Source organism: Balaenoptera ricei, chromosome 1, assembly GCF_028023285.1.
Source record: "Balaenoptera ricei isolate mBalRic1 chromosome 1, mBalRic1.hap2, whole genome shotgun sequence".
In the NCBI taxonomy this organism is placed as follows: Eukaryota; Metazoa; Chordata; class Mammalia; order Artiodactyla; family Balaenopteridae; genus Balaenoptera; species Balaenoptera ricei.
In genome coordinates, this window is record NC_082639.1 from 94,776,861 (window position 1) to 94,802,216 (window position 25,356).

The 25,356-nt window shown below is 37.7% G+C and overlaps 1 protein-coding gene across 1 annotated transcript in view; it reads right to left on the bottom strand.

Moving 5' to 3' along the window:
• Positions 1-25,356, bottom strand: part of VAV3 (vav guanine nucleotide exchange factor 3) — a 393,400-nt gene that overhangs the window by 72,705 nt on the left and 295,339 nt on the right. The window contains exon 20 of the mRNA XM_059927079.1: positions 13,551-13,687. Within this exon, the coding sequence (XP_059783062.1) occupies positions 13,551-13,687 (137 nt within the window). The remainder of the gene's footprint in view (positions 1-13,550; positions 13,688-25,356) is intronic.

The following is a 25,356-nucleotide window of genomic DNA, read 5'->3' on the forward strand; positions in this document are numbered from 1 at the left end:
CTGGTCATAAAGCAACTTTGCAGCAAAAGATAAAACAACTGGTTGACGGTTTTTGGTTTGACAATTTGGTTTCAACTGGTTGAGATGTGTGAGCATTTCTTCCAGTCAGCAATGTTACTGATGGCTTTATCCAGCTGACAGATGAAGTTGATTTGCCCCAAGAGTTGTTTCTTATTTTGAAACACATTATGTTGGAGGAGAAAGAGGCTGAGGGCCTTGAAGGTGCAGAGTTGAACCCACATTTCCCCTAGAAATTTGTAATGTCTATCAACAGACATGTGACAATATACCAAGAACAAACAACAGTGCAGAGGCTTTCACAACACAATACAAAGCTCAGGTACGAATATGCATCCTAGTGTTTGGAAACTGATACCCCTCTTAAGGAAGAAATTTTAGTGAAAAAGAGAAAGTGTAATGCCAAACAAAGAGACAAATCAACAAACAAACAATATATATACATATATATATATAATACTATGAACAAAAGACTTGGAAGATAAGTGCTTAGGGACAACCCACAAAATAAAATCAGTTATTTGTGCAGTACTGTCATGAATCTACTACACATATTTTATTTTTCATTATTTCATCTTTTATGGCAACATCTTTTATGGCAAGACTACCTTATGGCCAATTAATTATGAGGCAAAAATGCCTGTGGCAAAGATGTCTACGGCAAAGATGCTTAAGGCGAAAAATACTAGACATAAACCAGACCAGAGCAGAAATCACTGAAATGGGACACAGTAAAATAATAGAGGGAACCAATGAAACCAAATGCTGGTTCTATGAAAAGAGCAACAAAATTCATAACAGTTACAGGCATACCTCATTTTTAGTGTACTTTATTGTGCTTTGCAGATACTGCATTTTTTTACAAATTGGAAGTTTGTGGCAACCCTGTGTCAAACAATTCTCTCAGCACCATTTTCCAATAGCATTTGCTCACTTCATGCCTCTGTGTCACATTTTGGTAATTCTCTCAATATTTCAAACTTTTTCATTATTATTTTATTTGTTATGGTGATCTGTGATCAGTGATCTTTGATGTTACTACTATGACTCACTGAAGGCTCAGATAATAGCATTTTTTAGCAATAAAGTATTTTAAAATTAAGGTATGAACTTTTTAAAAGACATAACACTATTGCACACTTAACAGACTACAGTATAGTGTAAACATAACTTTTATACTCACTGGGAAATTTAAAAATTTGTGTGATTTGCTTTATTGAGGTGGTCTGGAACCAAACCTGCAATATCTCTGAGGTATGCCTGTAGTTAGATTGACCAGAAAAAAAAAAGAGAGAAGACGCAGATTACCAATGTCAGAAATGAGAGAGATGACACCACAGATTCTACACACAAACTACCAAAGCTCACTCCAAAGGAAATACATAACCTAGATAGCCATATATTTACTAAAGAAATTGAATTTGTAATTGAAAAAAATCTTCTTACAAAGGAAACTCCGGGCCTCAATAGCTTCTTGGTAAATTTTACAAAACAATTCAGGAAGAAATAATAATGCTGATTCTTTCAGAAAATTTATGAGAATAGTTCCCAATTCATTCTTTGAGTATTAAACTATTACCATTCCCAGCAAACCAGGACTAGAAGGGAAAGTCCTCAACTTGATAAAGGGCATTTATGAAAAACTACAGATAACATAATATCTAATGGTAAAGGAGTTAATGCTTTCCCTCTAAGATCAAAAATAAAGCAAGGATGTACTCTCTTACTACCACCATTCGACATTTTACTGGAGGTCCTGGACACTGTCACAAGGCAAGAAAAAGACATCAAAGGCATCCAGATTGCAGAGGAAGAAGTAAAACTGTGTTTATACATTGACAACATAATTGTCTAAAAAAAATCTACTTCTATCTATAGAAAAAAGCTACTAGAACTACTATGTGAGTTCAACAAGGTTTCAGGATAAAAGATCAATTTACAAAAATCAGTTTATTTCTATATACTAGCAATAAACAGTAGAAATTGAAATTTTAAAACTACCATTTATAGTAGCATCAAAATGAAATATGAAATAATTATAGATAAATATAACAAAAGGTGTGCATGTCTTCTACTCTGACAATGACAAAACACTGCTGAGAATTTAAAGACCTAAATAAATGGAGAGATGTATCATGGTCAGTAGTCAGAAGACTCAATATTGTTAAAATGTCAATTCTCCCATATTGATCTACAATTCAACACAATCCCAATCAAAATCCCAGCAAGCTTTTATTGGTGAAATTGTCAAGATATTCTAAAGTTCATATGAAATGCAAAGCACCTAAAATAGCCAAAACATCTTTGGACAAAAAAAATGTGGAGAACTAAGACTACTGATTTTAAGACTTACTATTAGCTGCAATAATCAAAACAGCATCATATTGGTACAAATATGGAGAAAAAGATCAGAAAAACAGAGGGTGCAGAAACAGACCTACACATATATGAAAAAACTTTTCTACAAATGTAAAGGCAATGCAGTGGAGAAATGATTTTCAACAAATGGTGCTGGAACACACTGAATCCATATGCAAAATAATAACCATTATTACCATAAACAAAAATAGCTCAAAATGGATCATAAACCTAAATGTAAAACTTAAAACTACAAAGCTTCTAGAAGAAAACACGGGGAAATATCTTTGTTGCCTTGGGGAAGGCAAAGATTTCTTTGATACAGTGCTCATAGCTTCTCAAAGGAACAAGTTAACAAATTGGACTATATCAAAAGTAAACACTTCTGCTCTATGCATAACATTATTAAGATAATAAAAAGGCAAGCCACAGGCTAGGAGAAAATATATGGAAATAATATAATTTATCAAGGACTTGTATTCAAAATATATAAGGGACTCCCAAAATTCAATAATTAGAAAACAGACAACCCATTAAAAAATTTGACAAAATATTTGAACAAGCACTACATCAGTGAAGTTATATGTATGGAAAATAAGCACAGAAAAAGATGCTCAATATCAGTAGTCATTAGGGAAATGTAAATCAAGACCACAATGAGATACCACTATATACCTGTTAGAACAGATAAATTTAAGAAGACTGACCATACCCAACACTGGTGAGGATATACTGCACCTAGAAGTGTCATATACAGCTGGTGGAACTGTAACTTGATAAAGTCACTTAGAAAAACAGTTTGGTAGTCTCTCAAAAAATTAAACATATATCTACTTATGATCTCCTTTCAGTATTTACCTAAGAGAAATGAAAACATGTGTCCATACAAAGACTTAAATGTTCATAGCGGCTTTTTTTTTCGAGAATGGAAATAAACTTTTTATTCAATTAATTAGTAAAATCCAAATTTTTTTATTGTATAAGCTCATGTTTTACCTTTTAATGTTTTATATCTGCAGCTTTATGTGTGGAGAAGTTTATTTAAACTTCAACTCATAATTATTTTCTGTATATTTCCCCATAATAATGTACATTTATGAATTTGACTTGCAGATGTCTATCTGTATAGTTTCTCTTTCAGAACAATAGAAATGATATAATAATAACAACAACAATCACACATATAGCATTTACTTTGTGCCAGGCATTATCTAAAGTGATTTACATATATTAACCAAATTAATCTTCACAATAAATTGTGATATATATATTAGCATTGGTGACATTTACATCTGAGGAACTGTGGGACAGAGAAGTTAAATAACTTGCTCAAATATATACAGCACTTAGTCATTGGTTAAGATGGATTTCAACCCAGACAATTTTTTCTAAATGCCATACCCTTAAATCCTGTCTTATAGTCTCAATACACATGAAGTAGATTATGTTGATTTTGAAAATTTAAAAAACAGGGATTGCCTTTTCTCACCACTACCCAAATACCCCATCTTGCTATTATTGCCTTTTATCTATTTTAGCTTGTTTCCCCTACTCAAATGTGCTCTGCATTTTTACATATAAAATGCCTACTAAACTAACAAGACCTAGACTGAATTATATGTTCATTTTTTTATTTTTTAACATCTTTATTGGAGTATAATTGCTTAATAATGTTGTGTTAGTTTCTGCTGTATAACAAAGTAAATCAGCTATACGTATACATATATCCCCATATCCCCTCCCCCTTGCGTTTCCCTCCCACCCTCCCTATCCCACCCTTCTAGGTGGTCACAAAGCACCGAGCTGATCTCCCTGTGCTATGCGGCTGCTTCCCACTAGCTATCTGTTTTACATTTGGTAGTATATGTAAGTCCATGCCACTCTCTCACTTCATCCAAGCTTACCCTTCCCCATCCCCGTGTCCTCAAGTCCATTCTCTACGTCTGCATCTTTATTCCTGTGCTGCCCCTAGGTTCTTCAGAACCTTTTTTTTTTTTTTTTAGATTCCACATATATGTGTCAGCATATGGTATTTGTTTTTCTCTTTCTGACTTACGTCACTCTGTATGACAGCCTCTAGGTCCATCTACCTCACTACAAATAACTCAATTTCGTTTGTTTTTATGGCTGAGTAATATTCCATTGTATATATGTGCCACATCTTCTTTATCCATTCATCTGTTGGTGGACACTTAGGTTGCTTCCATGTCCTGGCTATTGTAAATAGTGCTGCAATGAACATTGTGGTACATGTCTCTTTTTGCATTACGGTTTTCTCAGGGTATATGCCCAGTAGTGGGATTGCTGGGTCATATGGTAGTTCTATTTTTAATTTTTTAAGGAACCTCCATACAGTTCTCCACAGTGGCTGTATCACTTTACATTCCCACCAACAGTGCAAGAGGGTTCCCTTTTCTCCACACCCTCTACAGCATTTATTGTTTGTAGATTTTTTGGTGATGGCCATTCTGACCAGTGTGAGGTGATACCTCATTGTAGTTTTGATTTGCATTTCTCTAATGATTAGTGATGTTGAGCATCCTTTCATGTGTTTGTTGGCAATCTGTATATCTTCTTTGGAGAAATGTCTGTTTAGTTCTTCTGCCCATTTTTGGATTGGGTTGTTTGTTTTTTTGATATTGAGCTGCATGAGCTGCTTGTATATTTTGGAGATTAATCCTTTGTCAGTTGCCTCGCTTGCAAATCTTTTCTCCCATTCTAAGGGTTGTCTTTTCATCTTGTTTATGGTTTCCTTTGCTGTGCAAAAGCTTTTAAGTTTCATTAGGTCCCATTTGTTTATTTATGTTTTTATTTCCATTTCTCTAGGAGGTGGGTCAAAAAGGATCTTGCTGTGATTTATGTCACAGAGTGTTCTGCCTATGTTTTCCTCTAAGAGTTTTATAGTGTCTGGCCTTACATTTAGGTCTTTAATCCATTTGGAGTTTATTTTTGTGTATGGTGTTAGGGAGTGTTCTAATTTCATACTTATACATGTAGCTGTCCAGTTTTCCCAGCACCACTTATTGAAGAGGCTGTCTTTTCTCCACTGTATATTCTTGCCTCCCTTATCAAAGATAAGGTGACCATATGTGTGTGGGTTTATCTCTGGGCTTTCTGTCCTGTTCCACTGATCTATATTGCTGTTTTTGTGCCAGTACCATACTGTCCTGATTACTGTAGCTTTGTAGTAGAGTCTGAAGTTAGGTAGCCTGATTCCTCCAGCTACGTTTTTCTTTCTCAAGATTGCTTTGGCTATTCGGGGTCTTTTGTGTTTCCATACAAATTGTGAAATTTTTTGTTCTAATTCTGTGAAAAATGCCATTGGCATTTTGAGAGGGATTGCATTGAATCTATAGATTGCTTCGGGTAGTAGAGTCATTTTCACAATGTTGATTCTTCCAATCCAGGAACATGGTATATCTCTCCACCTGTTTGTATCATCTTTAATTTCTTTCATCAGTGTCTTATAGTTTTCTGCATACAGGTCTTTTGTCTCCTTAGGTAGGTTTATTCCTAGGTATTTTATTCTTTTTGTTGCAATAGTAAATGGGAGTGTTTCCTTAATTTCTCTTTCAGATTTTTCATCATTAGTGTATGGGAATGCAAGAGATTTCTGTGCATTCATTTTGTATCCTGCTACTTTACCAAATTCATTGATTAGCTCTAGTAGTTTTCTGGTAGCATCTTTAGGATTCTCTATGTATAGTATCATGTCATCTGCAAACAGTGACAGTTTTACTTCTTCTTTTCTGATTTGTATTCCTTTTATTTCTTTTTCTTCCCTGAATGCTGTGGCTAAAACTTCCCAAACTATGTTGAATAATAGTGGTGAGAGTGGGCAATCTTGTCTTGTTCCTGATCTTAGTGGAAACGGTTTCAGTTTTTCACCACTGAGAACGATGTTGGCTGTGGTTTTGTCATATATGGCCTTTACTATGTTGAGGTAAGTTCCCTCTATGCCTACTTTCTGGAGAGTTTTTATCATAAATTCGTGTTGAATTTTGTCAAAAGCTTTTTCTGCATCTATTGAGACGATCATATGGTTTTTATTCGCCAATTTGTTAATATGGTGTATCACATTGATTGATTTGCATATATTGAAGAATCCTTGCATTCCTGGGATAAACCCCACTTGATCATGGTATATGATCCTTTTAATGTGCTGTTGGATTCTGTTTGCTAGTATTTTGCTGAGGATTTTTGCATCTATGTTCATCAGTGATATTGGCCTGTAGTTTTCTTTTTTTGTGACATCTTTGTCTGGTTTTGGTATCAGGGTGATGGTGGCCTCATAGAATGAGTGCGGGAGTGTTCCTCCCTCTGGTATATTTTGGAAGAGTTTGAGAAGGATAGGTGTTAGCTCTTTTCTAAATCTCTTGATAGAATTCACCTGTGAAGCTATCTGGTCCTGGGCTTTTGTTTGTTGGAAGACTTTTAATCACAGTTTCAATTTCAGTGCTTGTAATTGGTCTGTTTATATTTTCTATTTCTTCCTGGTTCAGTCTCGAAAGGTTGTGCTTTTCTAAGAATTTGTCCATTTTTTCCAGGTTGTCCATTTTACTGGCATATAGTTGCTTGTAGTAATCTCTCATGATCCTTTGTATTTCTGCAGCATCAGTTGTTACTTCTCCTTTTTCATTTCTAATTCTGTTGATTTGAGTCTTCTCCCTTTTTTTCTTGATGAGTCTGGCTAATGGTTTATCAATTTTGTTTATCTTCTCAAAGAACCAGCTTTTAGTTTTATTGATCTTTGCTATTGTTTCCTTCATTTCTTTTTCATTTATTTCTGATCTGATCTTTATGATTTCTTTCCTTCTGCTAACTTTGGCGCATTTTTGTTCTTCTTTCTCTAATTGCTTTAGGTGTAAGGTTGAATTGTTTATTTGAGATTTTTCTTATTTCTTGAGGTAGGACTCTATTGCTATAAACTTCCCTGTTAGAACTGCTTTTGTTGCATCCCATAGGTTTTGGGTCATCGTGTTTTCATGGTCATTTGTTTCTAGGTATTCTTTGATTTCTTCAGTGATCTCTTGGGTATTTAGTAGTGTATTGTTTAGCCTCCATGTGCTTGTATTTTTACAGTTTTTTTTCCCTGTAATTGATATCTAGTCTCATAGCGTTGTGGTCGGAAAAGATACTTGATATGATTTCAATTTTCTTAAATTTACCAAGGCTTGATTTGCGACCCAAGACATGATCTATCCTGGAGAATGTTCCATGAGCACTTGAGAAGAAAGTGTATTCTGTTGTTTTTGGATGGAATGTCCTATAAATATCAATGAAGTCCATCTTATTTAATGTATCATTTAAAGCATGTGTTTCCTTATTTATTTTCATGTTGGATGATCTGTCCATTGGTGAAAGTGGGGTGTTAAAGTCCCCTACTATGTTTGTGTTATTGTTGATTTCCCCTTTTATGGCTGTTAGTATTTGCCTTATGTATTGAGGTGCTCCTGTGTTTGGGTGCATAAATATTTACAATTGTTATATCTTCTTCTTGGATTGATCCCTTGATCATTATGTAGTGTCCTTCTTGGTCTCTTGTAATAGTCTTTATTTTAAAGTCTATTTTGTCTGATATGAGAATTGCTACTCCTGTTTTCTTTTGATTTCCATTTGCATGGAATATCTTTTTCCATCCCCTCACTTTCAGTCTGTATGTGTCCCTAGGTCTGAAGTGGGTCTGTTGTAGACAGCATATATACGGGTCTTGTTTTTTGATCCATTCAGCCAGTCTATGTCTTTTGGTTGGAGCATTTAATCCATTTACATTTAAGGTAATTATCAATATGTATGTTCCTATTACCATTTTCTTAATTGTTTTGGGTTTGTTTTCGTAGGTCTTTTCCTTCTCTTTTGTTTCCTGCCTAGAGAATTTCATTTAGTATTTGTTGTAAAGCTGGTTTGGTGGTGCTGAATTCTCTTAGCTTTTGCTTCTCTGTAAAGGTTTTAATTTCTCTGTCAAATCTGAATGAGATCCTTGCTGGGTACAGTAATCTTGGTTGTAGGTTTTTCTCTTTCATCACTTTAAATACGTCCTGTCACTCCCTTCTGGCTTGCAGAGTTTCTGCTGAAAGATCAGCTGTTAACCTTATGGGGATTCCCTTGTATGTTATTTTTCCCTTGCTGCTTTTAATATTTTTTCTTTGTATTCAATTTTTGATAGTTTGATTAATGTGTCTTGGTGTGTTTCTCTTTGGATTTATTCTGTGTGGAACCCTCTGTGCTTCCTGGACTTGATTGACTGTTTCCTTTCCCATATTAGGGAAGTTTTCAACTATAATTTCTTTAAATACTTCCTCAGTCCCTTTCTTTTTCTCTTCTTCTTCTGGGACCCCTATAATTCAAATGTTGGTGCGTTTAATGTTGTCCCAGCGGTGTCTGAGACTGTCCTCAATTCTTTTCATTCTTTTTTCTTTATTCTGCTCTGCGGTAGTTATTTCCACTATCCTATCTTCCAGGTCACTTATCCGTTGTTCTGCCTCAGTTCTTCTGCTATTGATTCCTTCTAGAGAATTTTTAATTTCATTTATTGTGTTGTTCATCATTGTTTGTTTGCTCTATATTTCTTCTATGTCCTTGTTAAACGTTTCTTGTATTTTCTCCATTCTGTTTCTAAGATTTTGGATCATCTTTACTACCAGTACTGTGAATTCTTTTTCAGGTAGACTGCCTATTTCCTCTTCATTTGTTTGGTCTGATGGGTTTTTACCTTGCTCCTTCATCTGCTGCGTATTTCTCTGTCTTCTCATTTTGCTTAACTTACTGTGTTTGGGGTCTCCTTTTCACAGGCTGCAGGTTCGTAGTTCCCGTTGTTTTTGGTGTCTGCCCACAGTGGGTAAGGTAGGTTCAGCAGGTTGTGTAGGCTTCCTGGTGGAGGGGACTGGTGCCTGTGTTCTGGTGGATGAGGCTGGATCTTGTCTTTCTGGTGGGCAGGACCACATCCAGTGGTGTGTTTTGGGGTGTCTGTGAACTTATTATGATTTTAGGCAGCCTCTCTGTTAATGGGTGGAGTTGTGTTCCTGTCTTGCTAGTTGTTTGGCATGGGGTATCCAGCACTTGAGCTTGCTAGTCATTGAGTGGAGCTGGGTCTTAGTGTTGAGATGGATATCTCTGGGAGAGCTCTCGCTGATTGATGTTATGTGAGGCCAGGAGGTTTCTGGTGAACCAATGTCCTGAACTCAGCTCTCACACCTCAGAGGCTCAGGCCTGACACCTGGCCAGAGCACCAAGATTCTGTCAGCCACATGGCTCAGAAGAAAATGGAGAAAAAAAGAAAGAAAGAAAAAAATAATAAAATAAAATAGTTATTAAGATAAAAATAAAAAAGTATTATTAAAATGAAAAAATAAAAAGAGAGGAGAGCAACCAAACCAATAAACAAATCCTGCAATGATAACAGGAGCTAAAAACTATACTAAGATAAACATAAAAATCAGAAACTAGTCAGTCGCATACAGCAAACCCCAAGTCTACAGTTGCTCCCAAAGTCCACCACCTCAATTTTGGGATGATTCATTGTCTATTCAGGTATTCCACAGATGCAGGGTACATCAAGTTGATTGTGGAGATTTAATCAGCTGCTCCTGAGGCTGCTGGGAGAAATTTCCCTTTCTTTTCTTTGTTCGCACAGCTCCCAGGGTTCAGCTTTGAATTTGGCCCCGCCTCTGCATATAGGTCGTCCTCTGGCGTCTTTTCTTCGCCCAGACAGGTAGGGGTTTAAGGAGCGGCTGATTAGGGGGCTCTGGCTCACTCAGGCTGGGGAGAGGGGGGAGTACAGAATGCGGGGTGAGCCTGCAGCGGCAGAGGCCGGTGTGACGTTGCCACAGCCTGAGGCATGCTGTGTGTTCTCCTGGGTAAGTTGTCCCTGGATCACGGGACCCTGGTAGTTGCGGGCTGCACAGGTTCCCGGGAGGGGCGGTGTGGAGAGTGACCTGTGCTCGCACACAGGCTTCTTGGTGGCGGCAGCAGCAGCCCTAGCGTCTCCTGCCCGTCTCTGGGGTCCGAGCTGATAGCCGCGGCTCACGCCCATCTCTGGAGCTCGTTTAGGCGGCGCTCTTAATTCCCTCTCCTCGTGCACCCCAAAACAATGGTCTTTTGCCTCTTAGGCAGTTCCAGAGTTTTTCCCGGTCTCTCTCCCAGTTAGCTGTGGCGCACTAACCCCTTCAGGCTGTGTTCACGCAGCCAACCCCAGTCCTCTCCCTGGGATCCGACCTCCGAAGCCCGAGCCTCAGCTCCCAGCCCCGCCCACCCCGACGGGTGAGCAGACAAGCCTCTCGGGCTGGTGAGTGCTGGTCGGCACCGCTCCTCTGTGCGGGAATCTCTCCGCTTTGCCCTCCGCACCCCTGTTGCTGTGCTCTCCTCCGTGGCTCCGAAGCTTCCCCCCTCCGCCACCCGCAGTCTCCGCCTGCGAAGGGGCTTCCTAGTGTGTGGAAACCTTTCCTCCTTCACAGCTCCCTCCCACTGGTGCAGGTCCCGTCCCTATTCTTTTGCCTCTGTTTTTTCTTTTTTCTTTTGCCCTACCCAGGTACGTGTGGAGTTCCTTGCCTTTTGGGAAGTCTGAGGTCTTCTGCCAGCGTTCAGTAGGTGTTCTGTAGGAGTTGTTCCACATGTAGATGTATTTTTCATGTATTTTTCATGTATTTGTGGGGAGGAAGGTGATCTCCACCTCTAACCCCTCCGCCATCTTGAAGGTCTTCCCCATAGCGGCTTATTTTTTACAGCCCAAAACACTAATAACCTGAAAGCCCCTCAATAGGCTACTGGATAAACTGTGCTAAACCCATACCTGGAATAATAATCAGCAATAAAAAGAAAGAACTTCTTTCCCTTAGTATTATGTCGCCCAAGTTCTTCCATGTTTTTGCAAGTGGGAGGATTTCCTTCTTTTCAAAGTCTGAATAGTATTCCATTATGTTATATACCACATTTTCTTAATTTACTCATTCATCCATTGATGGATATTTAGGTTGCTTCCAAGTCTTTCCTGTACTTATATGAGGAATCTAAAATAGTCAAACTCATAGAAGCAGAGAGTAGAACAGGGGTGGCCAAAGAATGGGGGAAGGGGAAAATGGGGATGGAGTAGTCAAGGGTACAAGTTTTAGTTATGCAAGACGGATAACTGCTAGAGTTCTACTGTACAGCACAGAGTTTATAGTTAGTAATACTGTACTATATACTTAAAAATTTGCTAATAGGGTAGGTCTTAATGTTGAATGTTGTTAATCACAAAATATAAAATAAAAAATAAAGAGGATAGGAGGAAACTTTTAGAAGTGATGGGTATGTTTATGGCATAAATTGTGGCGATAGTTTCTCCAAACTCATCAAGCTGTATGCATTAAGTATGTACAGCTTTTTGTATGTTAATCATACCTCAATAAAGCAGTTTAAAAATAAATGATAGAACTATTGTTACACAAAGTAACACGTTTTAATCTTGAGATAGTTAAGTGAAAGAAGCCATACAAAAAAGAATACATACTATATGATGTACTATATAAAATTCTGAAAAATGCAAATTCATAGTGTGAAAGCAGAACCACGGTTGGCTGGGGGTTGGGGAAGGGCAAGAAGCAGAGGCAGGAGGGAGATTACAAAGGGGCACACAAAAACTTTGGGGGCTGATTTTATCATCTTGACTGTAACAGTGCTTTCACTTATATATACATTTGACAAAACTTATCAAATTCAACTGCACTTTAAGTATGTGTACTTGATTATATATCTCAAAGTTGTTGTTATTTTTTTTAAAGTGGTATTAGTAATCCAAGTAGGAGTAGTTTCTGCAGGAGACTGCATTACGAATAGGACATAAGGAGGCAGAGACTGAGTACAGACTACTCTCTCAAGAAGTTCAGCTATGGGAATGGGAGAGGGAGAGGATGAGAGGGAGTGAGGGAGCAGGAGACTGACATAACTAGACAACATGTTGAGTTATATGTGTTTTAAGATAGGAGGAGCTTGAGCATATTTATAAGCTATAGAAAAGGAGCCAGTGGAGAGAATGAAATTGAAAATGTAGGGGTCAAGAGCCAACTGATGAAATGTGGGATGGAAAACTCCAAGCAAAAGGTAAGCCTTGAATAAGAGGACTCTTATGCATACACAAGGTGTGTTTTGTGGTTGGGCTGGGAGATGCAGGAGTGGATGGAAGAGTTAGTAGAATTTAAGTCTGTCATTCTCTCTCTTCCTTTTTTCGGGAAGAATGAGGTATGAGAAGAGTAGGATACTTAAGAAGGATGGTGGAGCTCTGGAAAAGCCACTGGCTACAGAAACTGAAATGTGGTTGGAGCTAAATGTCCAACTTAGGGACATTCTTCTATACCAAGATGGCAGACAATAAGATAGTTTTGTACAAACAAAATAGCTATCATTTACACATGTGCTCAATGGATTATTATCTAACAGTCCTTTTCTGGTCTCTTCACCCCTAGAAAATTTCACTCATGTGCTAAGCTTTCTCTTGATCCCACCCTTTTCTTCCTCAACACACAACACTTTTAACACTCTTTCTTTAAGATGTTGGGAAGTATTTCTAACATATACATGAAAATACAGAATAATTTAATGAACAGCAATGTTCTACCATCAAGCTCTATCAAATCTTAACACTATGCCATATTTACCTCAGTTAACAAAACCCTTGAACCAAAGCAGGCTAACTGGATAAGAGAGATTTCATCACCAGCAAACATCAACATACTCACTTACTTTTCACATTTTATTTATTTCATAAATAATGCCCATGGTACCTCTAATAGCTTCAGGTATTACTGTGAGTAGGCACAAATGAAATATGGCCAGAAATGGCCACTGGCAAGCTACTAAGGTAGTTCCTCTGAAGTGAAGTGCTAATATGTGAAAGCCATGTGAATTAGATGATACCCAAGGTCCTACTTGTGGAAAAAATGCTCTGTCAAAGTACGAATTCTTAATATAAATGGTAATTCTGATTCATAGCACAGATACTATTTTCTTTAGTGTTCTAACACTCATTGCCACTTTAGCATTGGTAAATTTGAGAGTGGTGAATAAAAAAAATTTTTCCTCACATCATGTAAAATTTCTGAAGCTGAAAGCATACAATCAGTTTCTAAAGATAAGAGTTTTATTCTCCAAGTGGTAATAAATCATCTGTTAAATCTAAAAAACTGTAATGTGGATAGTACCTGCCAAAACAGACTGTGTGCATCTCCTCTCAGAAGTTCAACTGTATCCCCTGCCTGGATGTGTAACGGGGGTCCTTCATGAAGAGCGGGGGCTGGCATTCCAGTATAGTTCCTAATGGCCTGCATCTTTGGTAAACCTGAAAATAAGCAACACAACTCTTAGAATTGAGAAAATTATAAAGTGTGAAGTCCAAATGCACTTTTAAAAAAACCAAAGCTATTATTAACATTAAAGAGTTTTAAGAGCACCAAGTCCAAGGAAACATTTGAGGTAACCACAATGGAATGCTTTTCAACTTTCTCATTATTGGAGATGGTTATGGAATAAGACACATATTTATCCCCTGATTCCTTACATTCTTTTCCTCTCCCTCACCATCAATCTCTTTTTAGTTGAACAAGTATTTCTTTCAGCTGACGCCTGCTTCATAAAAAACACGTCACGTACAGTTTAATGGAAAAGAATCAATTTTTTCATCCTCTCTATCCTTTCTGCCTATTATTTTCCTCTTGGGCATTGGCTGATTTCATCACTAAGGAGGCTCACCCTTTCTGTGTACGTATCACATTGCCCAGTATAAGGCTCATATCTTAAGGTTATCTTTGTAATTCAAAAGCAAAGAGGTGATGGATGTGCCACTGCAATACTTAAGACATTTATATGGAGAAATTCTTCAGGCTCAAATTTAGGCTTGCAAAAGAGACCCAATAACAGGAACATGTCTAAGCCAATCGTATCAACAAGACTTGAAATACAGATCCAGGCCTTTTTGCTGTATTTCTTGGAATGGGCAATGAAGGCTTCAGTTCAGTCTTTCATTTTTGCGAACGGCAGCTTCAACTGCACCCGGGCCTGACTGCATCGGCCCCACTCACAAATGGACCACCTCACAGTCACCTTTTCATCTGGAGGTGGAAAAACTGCTCCTGCCTATGAGACAGATCGCTCATAAACATGGTATCTGTTACACGTTGAGGTACTTAAGTCATCGCTTATTATACTTCAAGAATTTTTATTCTAATGATTGAACACAGTGAAGCTATAATTGGCTGGAAATGTTGCACTAAATAGAGGAGGATGAATGACAGTCATTCAGTTCTAGGTGTCCAAGTTACCTTGAAAGGACCTCGATATCTAAATGAAATGCTCCAGCAAACAGTTTAACGAAGTCCTCAAAATCCGTTTTTCAATAATCATGTCAGGAGGTGAGAAAACAAGTGTGGCTATAAACTAAACAGAACTGAAAAGTTTTAGTCAACACTTTCTCAACAACCCAGTCAATCTGAAGGCAGAAGGGCTGAAATGCAACGTGCCCTTCACCCCAGTTGAATGGCTGTTAACTGCCAAGACATGTTATGAGCTGCCACATCTCCCCTTCCTTCAGTTCTTGTGCCACAGAACCCCAGAGGGATGACTTTAATCCCATATCTCTCATGGAGTATTTCTCCACCAGATGGTATAAGGTGGCGGCACCCTCACCCAAACAGCAGACTTTATTGTCTTTTCCAAAACAACACTCGAAGAGAACTCTTCTCAGACAAGTGTTTATCAGACTCAATCTTAACACACTGTAAATTCCCGGAGCATAGAAAGAGCTTATTTTACAGTTTTTATTAAGATACTGTTGTTAATATAAAATGGAACCTAAATATCCCATGCACACCAAAATGTATTTAGAAGTTCAACATATGGAAGAGGATGCCGTCTAAAGCAGAATTTTTTCAAAGGAGGATGGTTTGCATGATAGTTATCCCATGTTGAGGGGCCAGAATTGCAGTTAGCCTCAGTTTTCCTGAGCACTGCTATAGCAAGGAAAGCATTTTGTTCAGAAGGATCCCTTGATAATTTTGTTTTTACGTCAATTTTTAGATAAAGGCTGAAGGCAAGAAAGAAGAGTTTTCAAACCTGAAAGAGCTGACGTGACCTTAAATACTGGGACGAGGTGAGTAGTGGGAAGGGCCCTGGCCTTCACTGCAATTGTCTCTGTAGACAAGGCTCACAGGGTGAAAAAGAAGCAGTGCCATGTGACAGATGGTGGAAACAGTAGTTCTCTTATTGCTGATATGTCCAAGTGATTCTCAAGAAGAAATGATTGAAAATGCATAGAGTATTTAAGAAGAAAAATTAAGTTTGATGACATTTCACCAGCCAAATATAGATTAGGGATTAAAATACAGAATGCCCAGGCTACATACAAAGGCTATGAAGTGTCAGGTATAGAACAATGTTGCCTCATTTATCTTTTTTACTGGACTAGAATGCCCATAACACATGACCTACTAGAATCATGATACCGAAAACTGAAAGTAGTACATATATTAATATACTTTGGTCAAGAAATGAGACCCAAGTACTAGTCTTACGATTTACTTTGGACTAAGCAACCTTCAGAATGATGGACTTGGTTTTCATAGTCTTATTTATTCCTGATTTTTTTCATTGACTCTATCTTTTCTGCTATTACTTTCTTCTTGGTTATGAGCTTCTTTTGGAAAGTTGATTGAGTAGCACATGAGCATAGTGTGTGTTGCTGATCTCATTCCTAAAACAAAAATTGTGTGACCCTCGCCAAGAATTATGGTTGAGCCCAGGTAATAGTCAAAAGGACATTGCTACTGGCCTGAATTCAGCCATACGTGATTTGCAAAATACAATGTTTATCTGACTCATATGCTTTTTTGTGGGATGAGTTATGGACTTATAATGGAATTTATATCTTTTAGTCATTTGTTAGGATCATCTTTGGCTATTTCTTTCTTTTTTTTTTATTTTTTTTATTTTTTTAAAATTTTTTAAAATTTATTTATTTTTGGCTGTGTTGGGTCTTCGTTTCTGTGCGAGGGCTTTCTCTAGTTGCGGCAAGTGGGGGCCACTCTTCATCGCGGTGCGCGGGCCTCTCACTATCGTGGCCTCTCTTGTTGCGGAGCACAGGCTCCAGATGCGCAGGCTCAGTAATTGTGGCTCACGGGCCCAGTTGCCCCACGGCATGTGGGATCTTCCCAGACCAGGGCTCGAACCCGTGTCCCCTGCACTGGCAGGCAGACTCTCAACCACTGCGCCACCAGGGAAGCCCCGCTATTTATTTCTGATTGGTCAGCACGTCTCATTTCAGGATGACCTGTCAGGGCTACAGGGCTATCTATGGAGATGGAAAGATAAAAGGAATGAAACAAGGGCACAGGGACAGGATGAATTCTGACACTCTGCCCCTTGCTTCTGACACCTGCATATAGTAGAAGTTTTACAGTACTGGTGGGATGAATGGTTGCTTTCTAAAAGGCCCCTTTATATTCCTTCCTTTTATTAAAAAAAAAGACGCGGTGACATTGCTAAGAATATGAACATAATCACATTAACTGAGAGATAAAAATGCAATTAAAATAAGAAGAGAGGGAGTGGGTTAAACTTCATGTCAGCACTCAGCCATCAGTATAATTGTTGACACAATCTACTGCCAAAGCAGGCATTCACACCTCGTAAATGAGATCAAGAAGAGAGAAGAAATTAGATTTACAGATGTTCATATTTCAAATAGCCATTTAGTGTTGATTTAATGTAGGTTTTCTTCTCCCCTTATAAAATATCTGACAGGTTTTAACCTCTGTTTAAAAATGTCCAGGACAGAACATTTACTACACGTTCCTATGACAACTCTGTCACTGTTGCATATAGTTTATTAACAAGCTGTATCTGAAACTTACTCAAAACTCTAACTTCTCTCCGTTGACCTGCCTCCTTCCATCTGGAATTATGCTGAAGAAGGCAATTCTCCTTTTTATAGATTAGCCTTTCAAAATTTGTTCAGGCTTAAAATTCCTAGTTCCTCATTTAAAAAAAAAAAATCTTATTTTCCTTTGGTTATCCATACTTCAAGGCATTCTGAGATGCAAAACAGTATAAATCTACAAAAGCAGAACTGTAGTTTCCCTCATTGATGCTGAGCAATCAGAAATAAATAGCTAAAAGTTATTCTAAAAACTGATTAAAACATGTAAATTCCATTATATTATAAACTCATAACTCATCCCAGAAAGCTGCTTTTTTCTTCTTGGTTAGACATGGACCCAATAGTTGTTTAGTTTCTTTCTGCTCCAGAACTGAATTTATAATGGATATATTGGTATAATTACAAGGCTGCTCTTCAAAATCTGAAAAGTTATACTGCAACTACCTTCAGATATTAAATGCAAAATAATCATATGTAATGCCAACATGTACAGGTAAGCAACTGTGGAAGTTCCCAAAACTTTATATAATCAATAATCCTTATCTAAGGGAATATAGCTAAAATGGCTGAGACAAAATTAGATCTCCTGCCAAATGTTTAGTCATTTCAGCTTGTTTTATTCCCTTCAACAAATGCTCTGATGTACAGCCAACTATATCCTTAATGTATAACTTGCGGACAATTGTGCCCTTTAACTTTTGTTCACACTAGCAATTATGCTTAGTCTTGGCATCAGACAAGGTCCCCAAGTCATCCTTATGCACGAAGAATTAACAAACAGAAGGATCAACAATATTAAAATGACGGTTATACTCCAGTAATAGTCATGGGGTTCTCGTTAAATAAAACTGAAGCCAATGTAAATTATGTGGAATGCTAGCGTTTTCTAAAACAATACAAAGGTGTTTTTAAAAAGGGGATCTGAAGCAAGATTTCCTTTCAAATCTGAATTCAATACCACTAAGAGTGATATATGCCAAGAAATGATTTAAAATTTACTTTTTAAAAAGGAGTTAATTCTGGGTAGAGTTCTATTGGAAATTTGCTAGATATAAACTATTTCACTGATAATTTACACATAAACCCTCAATGAACTTAGCCTACTGTACCTGTATCAGCCACTGTGGCTTCTGAGAAGAGTGACCGTCACAATAGAGATTAGTATCTATTCAGGAGGCTGATATCACTGCCCTAATGCAATGGCTTTCCCCGGGGCAATAACTTAGAGCAGAGTGCTGTGTACTAGATAAATGAGCTGTCAGTAATGGTACTGGCCTTTCACCTCTGAGGCCTAATTTAAAATCTAAACACAGCCACATTAAAAAATAATTAGTTTTGCCAGATGTCAGAGGATGTGGTTAGTTTATCCTGGGAAACTGATCACAAGCATAACATATTCATTCATTCCTTAAATGTCTGAAGCACTCCCTAAGTGCTGGGCACGGGGGTCTGAGAACAGAGCAAGGCCAGGCTTCCTGCCCTCAAAGAGCCTATAGTGCGCTGAGTAGACAGGTGAACTAAAGACAGTAATACCATTGGGCATGGGCTCTTGTCCAGGGGGACCTTTTTCCAAATACGCCTATTAATAAAAATTTCAGGGAATTGTTTTGCTAAGTCTTCAGTAGGACCCTGAAATAATGTATCTTATCTTCTCTGTAAGTCTCCTAGGTGTGGTTTCCAAATCCTAGACAGGTGTGGGAATCACATCCTCATGGGGACATCAGCAGGCCCCATGACCAACATCCACCACTTCCAAACTTGCATTTGAGACAACTGTGCTGCCTGGCCTCTTGCCAACTAGATCCTCTTTAACATCTCAGCTCTTCCTGATGCAAGTTTACAATCTAACCAGCAGGTCTGATGATCAGGCTGAGTCGACTGAACTGCTGGCAAGTGAGGCAGACTGGGATGCTGGGCTTCCCCTGCCCATCACAGCTTCCAGGGCTCTTCCCAGCGAAGCCGTGCACCTTCCTTCACTTACTGATCTTCACGGAGGAGCACGTGGAGCCTTATAATGGAAACCATCTGTTACAACAGAAGCAGACAAGTTGGTGGAAAACAAACTGGTCTAAAGAACTAATTGTTCACACAGGGAACACTCAATGATTTTGAAGATTTTCACCCAGAGGATCCTACTTTACTTTTATAAACAATGATGAGTCAAGTGAAGGAAACAGCACCGTCACTGCTCACATAAAAACAAGCATCAGACAGAGATACTTTCCTCCAACTTTATAAACACTGCCTAGTCACTCTTTGGCACTGTCTATTGGAGTATTAATGAATCAAGGGTGAAAGATATAATAATTCCTTTTGGAAATTTTTTCTATTTATTAAAAAGATTTTATAGGCTACCAATTATAAAAGAACTATACAATTTCATGTGTTACTTTAAAATCCATGCAAATTTAACATTCTGTTCTGTTGAATAAGTATGTTTTAGTGACAAAAAAATGAGGTTTCCCTAAAATCTTAAACAAAATCAAAGCTCTCAAAGCTTGTGCCATTTGTCAGAGCCCTAGAAAACAACCACTCCTAGGGGTGGGAGGAGAGCTGTCTTAGGAGCACAGCCTGAGCTATCATCTCGGGATCTTCTTTAAAGACAGGAAGAGAACACAATTACACAACTTCAAGGTAAGAGCTCTGTCACCTAGTCCAACCACCTATGTTTCTACCTTATAAAACTCTTAGACTTGCCTCCTAGTTCAGTCCTCCAGGGTACAGGCCAGTCATTCTCTGCAACCTGCAGGGTACAAGGTTGTGGCAGAGAGAGGTCTCCTGATATCAACTGATACGTGTTTGGGGATCATCTGAATCCCTGCTGGGTATGCAGTGTTATCCTGAGGAGCAGGAAAAGAGGAGGAAGAACTCTCCTTCAGGTGGGGAAAGATTGAGAGCTCCCCAAGACTTACTAAATTCTAGGAGGAGAATAATAACTCCCACTGGTGTATTCTAAAGACAGAGGCTTGAGCTCCTCAACTTCAAAAAAAAAAAAAAATTATTCTTGACAAGCTATGGAACTCTCAGTGACTGACACGTCCCCATGCAGTTCTGTGGATCTGTGAACAAGTGGCCACATGAAGTTCTTTCTACAGTAAGTTAGTATCACTTAAACCACATCATTCTGCTATTCTGACCACACCCGAGTGGATCAGGGATGGTGATTAATCCCAAGGTTGCAATGAATAGGCTGACCATGTGAGACACGGGTGGCTGAAAAGGAGCATTGAAGGGAGACTGCCCAAAGGGGCGGCCCTCAGTGGAGGATGAGAAACAAGACAGTCCAATTTGCTCTCACAACATGAAAGCAGCAGGCAGATACAGGTCAACAGGGAACAATGGTTTCTGACTTTAGAGATGACTGGAATTACTAGTTTCCAGAACTGTTGGTCCTGAGAGATTCTTATATAGCCTGCTGTACCTTTCCCCTTCATGGAAAGTACTGAGATATGGAGTGACTATTGAGAAGATTTCCTGGGCTGTTTTCTTACCCTCTGAGCAGAAACCCGCATCTCCCAAACAACTCAGCATGTTTCTTTCTTGCAACCAAAATAAACCTTTAATAATCCAGTCTTAAAGGCTATCTAAGGAATAAGATAAAGTAAAAGTAAAAATGATTAAGGGAACTCTGCAATAACCTCGTTTCCATTCTTTGTTCTATGAGTTCATTCATTTATTCAACAAATATTTACAGATTATTCATCATGTGCAGGTACTGGCCTAGCCACTGGGATTGCAGCTGTAAATAAGAATGAGTTCATAAAGCTCATGTTTTAGTGGAGAAGACAAACATAAAAACAAATGAACAAATGCAGTAATACCAGATTGAAATTATATAAAGAAGAGTTTAGAGAAAGGTACTGGATTAGAGAGTGACGAGGGTGTATGTTTGAGCGGTGAGGACGCATTTCCTTAGAAAGTGATCAGGTGAAGTTTAAGACCTGAGGAGAAAGCAGTGCTCATTTGGGGCACAGCTGGGGGTTGGGAGGTGGAAGGTGGTAATTAAACAGGCAAGCGAGACAATAAACATGAAGACTCAGACTGCAATGACCTTGAAGTACTTGAGGGACAGAAACATGGCCAGTGACATCGCATGAAAGCAACTGATAAATTTTAAATTGATATACGCAGTCTTGAGAGTCTGGCCCATTTCATCAGTCCTTTCATACATGCATCCTGTTGAATTGTTTGAAATTTATTAAACAGGTCAAGTTCTCATTAACATGCTGCCCCTTCTTCTTGGCATATACTTGCTGTTGTCTGTACACCCAGGTTACAACGCACCCAAGGAGGGGGGGAATCTAACTCACTCCTCTCATTTTTTTAAAACTCAAATATGACTTCTGCTAAAAAACCTTCTAACATTCTCTTAAGTATGAGTTTAAGTGCCTGAAACATATGCTCCCTTAGACGCTCATGCTTCCTGCCTCAATACCACTTACCGCACCAAAATTACTTATCTAGCTAGTATCAAATGTAAATACTAGACCATAAGCATCTTCTTATGTACAGTCTTTGTAGAATTTATATATTAGACTGTGACCACCTTGGTGACAAAGATTGTGTTCTTTGTCTTGATGAATTCTTTTGGAAGAAAGAAGGAAAAAGGTAGCTATCCTCTCCCAATAACCACCCTTCCAAATACACACACACACACTGAATTACACCCAAATCAGCTCTCTAGTCAACCATTTCTTCCCATTTTTACTTCCTCCCATATTCAAAACTTATGTTTCAAATTGGCCTTTCCTCATCCACTCTTATAATCCTTGACTGTCCTGCACAAAGCCACCTGAATGACTTTTTAAAATGTAAATTATGACCTCTCTCGCCTGAGATGGTCTGCATTCTGCCTATGGAATGTATATCTCTCTAAATAACTTGCTTTCATGTAAATATATATATTTAAATAAATATAAATATATTAAAAATATATAAATATATTTTAAAAATATATATTATAAAATAGCATTCTCCTATGTAAAACCCTTCCCACTGCACTCAGAATTAAATCTGACCCTCTGGCCACAGCCCATAAAACCATATATTTTCAGGCTCCTGATAACTCTCCAATCTCATCTTGTTCCAATCTCACACTTGCTCACTGTTCCATCCTACTGAGCTTTTTATACTTGCTTAAACACGCTGAGCAAGTGGGTCCAGCCAAGACAGTCTACATTATGAACCCTGACTTGTAATTCTATACTTATTCATTTACTTGTTACCTGCCTCCTCTCCTTTCATTTTCTATATATTTGTACTGCCTGTTTGTATGATAAACATTTATTATTTTCATAATCAAATTTGGTTTTTATTAAACAAACTACAACTTCATCTTTAGTTTTGACTTGCTTGTAAACTGTATTTACTTGTGCTTTTATCTATAACTATCAGTATGCTACCTGTAACTGAAATTTTGCAGGAAATAAAATTATTTTTAAGGTACAAAATTGCTAATATATTTCTTAAAAACCATTAATAATGACTCTCTTAATAATTTATAGTCATCCTGAATATCTTTAAATTAGGTGACTTGCATCATTTATGGGGAAAAATACTTTTTTATTCCTATACAATCAATTGCTCATCAGCGTAAAAATAACACAAGCTCTAACATAAAAAGTAGCATATACTTTCTCGAACAGTCTGCCCTAGCTTCTTCCTTCTACTCCCCGGCTCTTCTCTATTATTCTCTTTTCTCTTGACCTCCCTACTTCCTGCGATCCCTTGCTTGAGTAGCAGAGAGCATGTTCAGTTGCATGCCCAAAACATTCAGATGTGCACAGACAGGGTTTATTGATTTGTAAGTTAAAATGAAGAGCATGGGAAGTTGGTATTCCTGACTGGAAGTTTCAGAGAAAGCAAATGACTCTGGACAATCCTTTTGATGTGCTGATTATCTTTTTCAGAGGTCAGGGAACCCTTAGGTCAGAGACCAAAAATCAACATAGCTACATAAAAATGCACAAAAACTGAACAGTCTCTTTACCCTTCTTATGAACATTCTTCTATAATAAACTTCAGAAATAGGAAAAAGGAAGATTAGAAGAGCCATCTCCTCTTTCTAAAATGGCACAACACTGAAATTATTGACTTGGAAGAACTTCCAATCTGCTAAGTCTTTATAAACTGTTATGAGCCCATTTTCAAACTCTGAGAATCCATAGTCATCACAGTATCTGACAGGGAACTCTGAGGTTTAGTCTCTCCCCTGTTGTTTACCTTGATTTTTTTTTATCCTTTTTAATCTTTTCCTGAAATGAAAAGTAATTCAGTTCAGATAGCACCATTTAGTTACAATCTTATGAATTCAGATGTGAACTGAGTATAAATTTACCTGTTTGAAATCAAGTGAATGTATAACTATTACTCAAAGCCAGCAATGTTTCATAGGAGCAGGCTAGATACGTATCTTCATTTTAATGTGGTAAAACTGTCTTTGTTCACATTCCCTTTGCCTGGGGCTACAGATCAACAACCACCATATCTACATAAGAATGTACGTAAAATGAAAACATTGTCCCCTTCTCGGGAACATTCCTTCTTAACACTATCTATAAAAAGGAGAGGGAAAGATAACAGAAACCACACTGTTGTGTATTGAGTGTTGTTGTATATTGAGTTGTGTATTCTTTTGAAATAACACTGTTCTAGCAATGGAAACACTGCACACTAGCATGGAATGTGATTTGATCAAAGACGCTTCTTAGGATAATTTAGTCAAACATTTTTATTTACATATAAAACAACTCAAGTCCAGTTGCTTATAGCCTGCTAAAAGCAAAAAATGGTGTCCTTTCCAACAACAATCTGTCACCCAGTGAAGGTGACTAGAAAAAACAAGGGAAGATTATGAAAAGGTCATATATGATTGTTTCAGATTTAGGTACTTAATAAATCACTACCTTTCCCCTAGAAAGGGAAAAGAATCAGATTCAAAATGTTCCAATGGGAATGATAGTTTTTATATGCAACAGAAGACCCTTCAAACTATTATAGGAAGTTCAGAAATTGCATTTCAAAATCTCTATAGTCCAGAGGTTATCATACTCAGAGTATATATTCCGTCTCCTTCCTATAAATTGACTAGGAATACTAAAAAGTTAAGGTATTAGCCTATAAGCTTTTGTCCTCTATAGTTTTTCAATTGAAAATATTTCAAATATACATAGAATATTGACTTTAGAAATAGTACTGGAGTATTTTTCGGCCCTTCAAAATCTTAATTTTTTTCTCCCTCTCCTATCAACTCGAAACTATTACTTCTCTACCTAGTCTTTTTTTTTTTTCTGTTCTTACTTTCCTTAAGGTTAGCCATATTCTGTCCCCAAATTTTTACCTTACTATCTTTTTTTTCCTACATAAAGAGCTTCTTTCATCAACCTTAAATACCAAAATTATGTTACAGTTTCAACTTGTTCAAATTTAGCATAATAGGCTATTTAAATGGTTAGACACCATTGCTTCTAATCATCTAAAAATGGTAAAAATTAAATGAAACCTATATCCTAAGGGTATAATAAAAATATAAAAGTAATAATTATTAAAATGTAAACTGTGGACTACAAAGAAAAATATAAATGTTAAAAATAATAAGAAATTGTGCCAAAAAGTTGTGAATCATCTAGAAGGCAGTTACACAGCTAAAAGCAGGACTGTGCAAAGAAAAGACATACTGAGATAGAGTGTTTCATTCTGCCTCACTTCTCAAAGACCAGAGACATTGAATACAAAGTTCACATGCAATTACAGTTTATAAAAACGCCTGAATCTAACGTATACTAATATGGCACATAACTCTAAAACCAAACCACTGACTTCTCATTAACTTATACATCATGAAAAAAATGGCTGTTCTAAAGATGACCTTCTCCTGAGTTCTTGGACAAAGTCTGATCATTTCACTTAGGTGTTTCTTGCTTCTCAATTAAGACAAACTCCTGCAGAACAATGAACAAAACTTCTCTTTCCTTGCCAATATCCCAGTGTTCATCCCATCACAGAAGTGTGATATACACTGGGTTGAGCCATAGGAATTGGCTGCTGTTGACTGTTTTTGAAGTACAAAAAAAGGCAGT